The 9255-nt window shown below is 39.6% G+C and overlaps 1 protein-coding gene across 1 annotated transcript in view; it reads left to right on the forward strand.

Annotated features, from left to right (window-relative positions):
- Positions 1–1977: 1977 nt before the first annotated feature.
- Positions 1978–9255, forward strand: part of DOK7 (docking protein 7) — a gene marked incomplete at its 5' end in the record, with an annotated part of 64031 nt that continues 56753 nt past the window's right edge. The window contains 2 exons of the mRNA XM_008937089.1: positions 1978–2208; positions 6194–6394. Coding sequence (XP_008935337.1) covers positions 1978–2208; positions 6194–6394 — 432 coding nt within the window. The remainder of the gene's footprint in view (positions 2209–6193; positions 6395–9255) is intronic.

Consider the following 9255-nt stretch of genomic DNA (forward strand, 5'->3'; position numbering starts at 1 on the left):
TTGAAATCACTTAATATCAGGCGCTGGCTAAAATTCAAGGCACAGCTGTTTGCTTTTGCTTCCCGTTTAAAATGTAATTTTTTTAAAAAATAAATTATTATTATTTCTTCAGGGTGATTGGTGGCTGTAAAAAGAACAGGCATTGTAAGCTCGGTAGTTATTTTTGATCAGTGTTTTGACATAAAATACCTCTTCAATTTAAAAATAAAATGACATTTTGAATTAAAAAAAAATAATTCCCATGCTTCTGAGGGGGAAATTGAAAATGTTATTCTGGGGAAACTGAAAACGTTATTGAGAGCTGATGGTTTACTGCTGCAGAGAGAGAAGTGGGTTTCAGGTTTCCCCATCTATTCCGAACAGGGAAAACATTTGGGCACCAAAAGTGTATCTTCCCAGGGCTAAAAGTGACCTATGCTTAGAAAATGCAAGTCTGTGTTGGTGCAGAATGGATTATAGCATCTTTCCTGGGTTGCCGCTGGTAGACTGAAGGGTTCTTAGCCAAAGCTCTTCAGACCTAACTCTTTAGTACTTGAGTTGTTATGGTTATGTGTTAGTGTCTTAAAAGCCTGTATCTCAGCTGAATCTGTTAAGCTGTGTGAATGGGCATCTGTTGATCCTAGAGCGAGTATCTAGATGTGAATATGGGCCTGATTTTTAACGTGGGTAAGCCAAGTTTGTAGGGAGGAGATAAGGGAACTTGCTTTGAAAATTTACTGACTGCTAATGTAGCTTGTTCATCAAAAATATTATTTTTATTCCAGCTAAATTAGCCAGGTTTACCAGAAAAAGGCCCCAGTGATTTGCTTTTCCTCATCTGTCCTCACGCACACAGTTGCTCTTTCTTCAGACGCACAACTGTATTGCAGAACGCTGAAATATCCTGGTTGCAGCTGTTTTTGCTAACAGGTGCATGAAAACAATTGGGAGTGCATGCAAAACTCCTCGTAGTTAGCAGAGGGTTCAGTCTTTCAGTCATTTTTCACCTCTTTGGAGATTTGCCAGTCCTTTGCCCAGCTGAGAGCTACAGGGCACTTCACCGGGGGGCAGAGCACCACACCCCAACATTCATAAAATGGTGCATGAGAGGCTTTCTCCTTTGTGATTTGAGGGTCAGATGAAGCTGTGGAAGTTGCAGCTTTGATGCTGAGTGCTTTGTAATAGGAGGGGAACCTTGGGGAAGAAGCATGCTCTTGATATAAATGAGAGAGGTGGGAGAGGTCTCTCCCCTTTTTGTTGTCTTTTGGTTTGCTTGTGAAAAGTGCTTTTCCTGTGGGACTGTGGCACTTGAATGACTTCCTTCCATTGCATAGTTACTGTGTAATAAACACCTCTAGGAAGGGGTTAAAACCAAATGGTGACACAAGGAAATATTTAAAAAAAAAAAAAAAAAAAAAAAAAAAGGTATGGCACATAATGATTATTTAGCAATGGCTACTGTGTAACATTTAACTAGGAAACCCGAGCTGACACTGACAATCTGGCAGTGCCGTCTGCTTGCCATTTAGTAGTTGAGTAATCTGTGAACTACTGTAAGAATTTAATTTGTGGTTCAGTATGTTCTAATGGAAATATAGATGACAATAGCCTCTCAGTCCTTAGTGTTTGTAATGTGAACAGCTATCGCAGTGTGAATCCTAATGTTCAGTATTAATGAGCTGGTCCTCTCCAGACTTGAGAGAGTATCTGAAAAACCACTGGATTTTTGACAAGTAAAATAGGGAAGACTTTTTATTTGCCTCCTTATTTCTGAGCCTGCAGATTATCCCTGAAACATGCCTTCGCTGTTTGATTCCTGAGAACAAGGACTGCAAGCTACTTGGGGGTGGGGTGGGGAAAGGAAACTGATTTCTTACGTTGACTTGATCAGACTGACCCTGCAATTGTCTTAAGCACCTTTGAATTGAAGCAGAGTACTGAGAAATGTGTTAATGTTCTATGTTCTGCCTCAATCTCTGACAGTTTTCCTTCTTTTAGACTGTTTGCTCATGCTGGTGTACAAGGATAAATCTGAACGAGCAAAAGGGCATAAGGAGAGAAGCAGCATGACCTTAGAAGACATCTGTGGCTTGGATCCTGGGCTCTCCTATGAGGGCTTGAATCACACGCTTGCAATCATCTGTCTCTCTCAAGTTGTGATGCTGGGATTTGACAACAAGGAAACAATGTATGCGTGGGATGTACGAATCCGCTACAGTTTGGGGGAAGGTAATCTTTGGCTTCTCCCATTTTTTTGTTTGTTTCTCCCCAAGGAAATTTTCTTTTGCTAAAATGCAAATAACAAAGTAGAATTAAGGAGAAGACCGTCATTCATTTGAGAGTGAAGACACTGGTCTTCCCTCTACATCTAAAAGCAGGTGTCCCTTATGACAGGTTTTGTTTACAGTACTGCCCTGTATTGCTGGGTAACTGAGAGCTCTTGACTTAGTTTTTGATTTTGGCACTGAAAATTTGTAGCTCTGAAGCAAAGCGATCAGATTGTACTTATGTTCCTGCAATTTACTTGGGGATTTTGACAACAGGATTCGGAGGGAGCCTGAATTAAGCAGAGTCTAGAGTGTGAAACCTGGCTAGTTCAATCCCAGTTTTCTGAGTTACCTACTAGGTATTTCATTGATAATTTTTATTGTTTCTAGTGTCCTTTTTCACAAAGAGACGTCTTGCAATTAAAGTGTTGTCAGACACAGTCTTTCCAGCTCACTTCACTCTTATGCATCCTTTTATTTATTTTTTTTTTCCTGGTTGGCAACTTTAAAATGTACAGTGGTGAACAAAGAGTGATAATATTGGTAATCCATAGTATCTGCCTTATGTTTGTTTAGTCATAACTAGGGAAGGAGGGTGATTGTGTAGGAGACACACATTAGCCATCTTAATCATTTGTTACATATGCTCTGCCATCTGTTGCATTTGTGGACTCATTTCTTTGCAGTACATACATAGCAAGATGGCCTGGAAATTCTACAGTAATAAAATGTAGGAGTATCAGAAGAGAGATGTATGGATGTATCACTTGGAGCTGTCAAATACGAAGCCTTGCATAAGGGGAAAGGATAGAATCATAGAATGTCTGGGCTGGAAGGGACCTCCCAAGGTCATCTAGTCCAACCCCCCTGTCACAAGCAGGGACATCTCCAAGCGGCTCAGAGCCTCATCCAGCCTGATCTTGAATGTCTCCAGGGATGGGGCCTCCACCACCTCTCTGGGCAACCTACTCCAGTGGTCTATCACCCTCACGTGGAAGAACTTTTTCTTAATGTCTAACTTAAATCTGGCCTTTCCTAGCTTAAAGCCATTACCCCTCATCCTGTCACTACAAACCCTTGTGAATAGTCTCTCCCCTGCTTTCTTGTAGGCCCCTTTCAGGTGCTGGGAGGTTGCTATAAGGTCCCCATGCAGCCTCCTCTTCTCCAGGCTGAACAACCCCAGCTCCCTCAGGCTGTCCTCATAGGAGAGCTGCTCCAGCCCTCTGATCATAAAGGAAATGTGTCCTAGCTCAGCAAAGAGCTGCACTTTTTTTTTTTTTTTTTTTTTAAAAAAAAAAAAAGGAATTTCTCAGTTGGGTAGTAATAGAGTCTATTGGATGATGGTATGTGCAGCCATGGAGAAAAGATGGAGCAGGAGAGAATGTGTGTGGAGGTGAAGGAATGAAGAAGTAAGAAAAGAAATATAATTGGTTGAAGTGGCAATAGAATGTTAATTGCAAAAAAGTGTAGAGGAAGAAGGATAGACCAGAGCATGGAAATTTTTTTCAGGTTTTTATGCTTCAGTGCAGGTTCAATTAGGAGAAAGGAATCAAATTGAAGTGAGTCTAGTCTGAGCAGACAGAAATAGAAGAGTGGAGACTTGGAGGATGAGAGGATAGTGACGTGTTTTTTTTCTTGAAGTGTAGTAAGGGTGCCGTTGTGTGCTTTAGGAGTAAGGTGGCTGGGTGATAAAAATAGGCAATGGATAGATGACCTCAGAGTCTGGGAAGCAAAAAAAAAGTGAAAGGAGTTGGTGCTGTTCTTGAATGAGGGCCACAGAATGAAGGTATTTTCACTGGAGGTTCCCAGTGTTTTCTCTGTTTCTAGTAGATGGGGTGGATGTGATTGCTGGAATAAAAGAACCAGGATTAGAGAAAACAGTGGAATGAAGTAAGTTGATATACAGTTGAGGTGTGAGCAGAGTGCTTGAACCCACAACTCATTCTAAGGAAGTTAGCATACTACAGGTTGGTGAATAGCTGCGAAGAAGGAAAGATTAGCTAAAGGAAACAAGGAACTTATATAGTACCTTTTGTTCATGGGTATATTCAGCTCAGTAACTTATTAATTATTTTTCAGAGTAGGAGAAATAGATGGATGGGGAAAGTTCTGAAAAAATATTCCAATTTGCCAAGGAAGCAGCATATGGCGAAAGCTTCATATCCAGATCTGTTTTTTTCCTCTTCTATGGCTTTGTTCAGATTTGGATATGCTGTTCTTTTAACAGTGATCTAGAATCTAAGCTGCAGCTCATTGTTCTTGGCAGCTGTTGTAACTTGTATCTGATGTGTGATGACTGTGCTCTATTCCTCATGTATGAGGCAGAAAGAACCCTGAAGCTTCTGCTCTCCTGGTTTAATTGCCAGTGAAGTACTGGGCAGAGTTAACTGGGCAGAGGAGTCCAAATGATATAAAAGATTCCTTGCTGAATGTTATCCATCAAGATAGTTTCAGTATCTTTTTCATAGGTTATGTTTAAGCAGGTTGTGTAACAACTGTGTGCCCAAAAAGGGGACATCGTGTGACTATTGATTTGTTCCCTAGCAGTACTACTGGCAAAACTGTAAGTAGAGCTGCAGTTAGTTAGATCTATCTCTGTCTCCTTGCACATTTCACTCCAATGACTTTGTGGCTAATTCTGCTGGAGCCTTAGGGAACTTACAAAATGCACGTCACAGATGAGGAGTTGACTTACAGCTAAGAGGGTAACTAAGAATATAGCAAATTTTAGATGAGAAGCAAGTCGCAGACCTAGCTGAAATTCATGATGCTTGAAGCAGCTTAGGCAAGAAAAAGGGAAGAGTGATTGTGAGAAGTGACACTGTCTGGAAGTTACCCTGTAGATTTGATAGGCAGGTAGCTGTTCATATGATCTGTCTTGGATAACCAAAAGCCAGATCTGTGTGCTTCTTGATAAATGCTCCTGCGAAAACCCAGAAGTGTAACAGACGTGATGCTTCTCTCTGTCAAGACAGTTGTTTGAGAATTAGATGCTTTAGATGCTTGCTCACTTACATTGCTTCCTTTGAAATACTGTGAGATTTGAGCCCTTGAACTGCTCCCGGTAGCTTATTGTTAAAAATGCAACAGCTCTGGAGGAGAAGATGGGAGACCAGGCTAGAACAGCTGCTGCTTTAGGTAAAGGACTCTTGCGGTGCAGGGGATACTGGAGTTGAGATTTGGACGTGAATTTTGTGAGCTTTAATGAGACAGGTGTTTCCTTTTTTCTCCCTACTCTTTTGAAGTTTAGGCTGTGAAATATGAAGAAGTAAGTGACATCTAAGAGTGTTTATTATCTGTGAATAGCTTAATTTCTTAGTAATTTTAAATGTCTGGGCATCTACCATCACCAACTCTCAAAAGATTCACAGAGGTAGGAAAATGTAATTTTCCTTATTTTACTGCTAGGGAAGGAGCAAAGCAGTTTTTTAAAGGTTGCAAATGAGTCAGTGACAGAGTTCTGGTTAGAGCCTGCCTAATTCTTTGAGCCTTGGCTTTTGGACTCCTTGGGCACTGTGTTATGTGTGTGAGCATGCAGGTAGGAAAGGAATGATGCAAGATGCTTAAAGAAGGTGACAAACTTGTGTAGTGATGGAAGGATAGAAAAGGTAGGTGAAGTGTGGGCTGGATAACTGACTAAATTGGGTTTGGGAATAGCCTGGAAGATTTAGGATGAATTAACGTACTATTACAAATTAATAATTTGTAACATTAAGACAAGATATGTTCTCTTTCCAATCTTAAACTGGCATAATAGAGAACAATGAGCTTGTAGCTACTCATGCGAGGCTGTCTGGGCTATGTCTGGAATGTTTATACTAGAGTCTCGTGATGTGGGCAGGAGTTGGTCCACATACCACATCTGAACAAAATGACTTACGTAACATAAGTCATGGCACCTTACTTCTATTTTCTGTAGTAATTTTGTTTTCTTCCTTATCTGATAGTTCATAGATTTCAAGTTTTTGTAGCACCTGGCACTAAACTAGAGAGTGGGCCTGCTACCCTGCATTTCTGCAATGACATTCTCGTCCTTGTAAAAGACCTTCCTCCTAGTGTCATGGGGCAGTGGAAGCTCTCAGATCTGCGTCGGTATGGAGCTGTCCCAAATGGATTCATCTTTGAAGGGGGTACCAGGTGCGGCTTCTGTAAGTACAAATGGAACTGTCTTCTAAAAGTTGCTTGAAAACTTTTGTGAAAGTCTAAATGCCAGTCTCATTCAAAGTGGGAGCTGCAGAACCAGCTGTGCTTCTTTGTCATACAGGCAGCCTCATATCAGAGGGTCTGTTTTGCTGAGTAGATTTTTACAGGCTTCAACCCTGGTGTTCAGTAAAGATGTGACTCTGTGGAGTCCTGACTGAACATTACCCTGGGACTCTCCAGGAGATGTTTAGTCAACTATTGCTATTGGACACGGAGCAATGGTAAGGTAATGATATTTTATGGCTAGTGTCATGCAAGAGATAAGGCAAAATGGCTTACTAATCAGATTATTAAGTTATGATTAATTATTTTGTTTGCAGAGGGAAAATTATATGGATATTAACGTTACACTTGGCGTTAAGGCTCTCATTGTGTAAGAGCTAATGTCTATATCCTGTAGATGATTTCTAGCTACTAAAAGTTACGATTTTTTTTTCTGTTCCCTTCCCTGTTAGTAATTTTTTTACTGTATTAAACCATGAGATTCATGAGCTCAAAATGAAAGCAAGCAAGCTGAAACTAGTTTCTGTAGCCTAGTAGCTTAAGATGGGGAGACATCTCCTGTTTTGTTGTCCAGTTCAGGACTTCTCACATTCTCACTTCAGAAAAAATGCAAAGCTCCTATGCAAGGCCTGAGAAGGACAGAAAATTAATGCACTGATACATTTTCTAATGATGTATATGATAAGGTTTATCTTCAAAAGCAGGGTTTGAAGCCATGATGAACTGATGATCTGTGAAGTGCAAGTGGATGTGCAGATCACCAGTTCAGATGTGAAGCTGTTTGACTTGCATACTAAAATGTGAAAATAAGGGATTCCTTCAATTGCCAACCAAAACTTAGAAGGTTTCAGAGTTGATCCAAATCCAAAGATATTCTTCCTTGGGATCTGGGGAGGAAGGGGAAATTGAATGTTTTACTCTAGTGAGGTTTTAGTTTTGTCAATTAAAGTACAGAGCTGAGTTATAAAGATGGTAACTATCGACTCAACTGTTATATCCTGATGTAAGACACTTGTTTTCAATGTGGATGATTCTGATGGAAATCTTTCCCTGCCTAAGTCAGAGGCTGGGATTAAAGAAGGGTTTCCACCATCTGAAGGAGCAGGTTATAGGTATAGCCTGTGAGGAAGCAAATCTGTTCTCTCTTAAGGTTATTCTGTTTCAGAGCTGCTATGGGAACTGCAGTGCAAGCGTCTTGTTTCCTAGTGGTGTGGTTTAGACTGTGAGCAAGATAGCTGGTTATAAGTTTAAGGGGCAGTCAGCACAGTCATTTTTTCCCCCCTCTCTTTTTGATACTGCAGTTGACCCAGGCTAAACTAGAATCTGCAGCTGAGTGTAGCTGTGCCAACATCTGCAGTTCCGGTTTGAGTTTTTTCTCCATGCAGAATAAAGCAATTGTTTGTTCCTTTCTCAGTATGCAAGTACTACTTTCAGTGCAAGCTGGACTTCTAATAGATGTGTGCAGATATGCTATACTGACGTAATTTGGGTCTGATTTGTTTTTGAACTGAAAAGTAGAAAACTTAATTTCGAACTAAATGGTTCAAAATGCATAAAGGAAGAAAATCTCCTGAAGTTGAACCATGGTGTGTTTGGAAAGCTTATATAGAGTAGTAGTTTTAGAACTAATGAAATCTGAAATAATTTAATAATGGAAAACTTACATAAAAAATAGGGAGAAATCTGAATATAGGTGCTCTCACAGGCACTCTCCTGAGGTCACCTAATTTACACGTATTCAGCAACAAGGCACTTAAGATATAAGCATAAAGAATGAAGAGACATTTCAGTAGGATTTAGCTAATGTACTCAATACTAAATTGTGTTTAGTAAAACCTATCTGTTGTCTTCATTTGGTTTTGTAATAAATCAGTATTATTGACTATGTACTGGTATGATCTGTATTTATGATTGGAAAGGAATATATTAGATTATTGGTATATCACATCTCTATATATTACTTACATTACGTTGTTAAAGATGTATATTTCTCCAAATAAAATCAGACCAGTAAGTAATATGAACAGTTTTTATATGATATAAAAGATGTTCAGTATCCCATATAATGAATATAGAACACCTCAGTTTGGGCATTACATTTTCATTGCAGTGTTTGGGGAATAACTGTTTTGGTCTTTAATTGGGTTTCATAGTAAATGCTAACATACATTATAACATTACTAATACACTAGGAACTTCCACTTACTGTCAATTAGTTTGAAAGAAAATTTTATGCTTTAATACATAGAATATCACCAGTGCACACTAATGTTTAAATTTTAAAAGCTAGCAAGTATATGAACAAAAATATTAATCTGAAATAACTCGATTCCTCAGTTGTTTGGTAGTACAACTGAACACTATAGTTTATTTTGAAAGATTAGTGGTGCTTTAGTATAGAGAATTTTCCATACCTGTTGTGTTATTAAGGTGGTGATGAGACACTGTTGATCTAGTTATGCAGCAGCATTATAGGATGCTAATTATTAGGTTTCTAAAATATAGTAAGAAGCAAATTGTTTTGGAATGAGATCAGAAAGAAACGTCCACTTTGGATGCCACAAATGCCTAAATACCAGAGAATGCTTGAGGCTGGACAAAGTAATGTCCAAAAGTCCCTCCCAAGTCCCCTTCTCAAAGCAGGATCAGCTAGAACTGTATCTAGTCAGGTTTTGATTATGTCAAAAAATGGGCACTCTGCAACATTTGTGAGCTACTTCTTTCCATGTTACAGCGTAACAGCTGCTCCTCCCGATTTTGTGTCTTCTGCAGACTTGCAGAGGGGGCACTCTTTTCCCTCCTC

Source organism: Merops nubicus, unplaced genomic scaffold (genome assembly GCF_000691845.1).
Source record: "Merops nubicus isolate BGI_N331 unplaced genomic scaffold, ASM69184v1 scaffold21473, whole genome shotgun sequence".
Taxonomy (NCBI): Eukaryota; Metazoa; Chordata; class Aves; order Coraciiformes; family Meropidae; genus Merops; species Merops nubicus.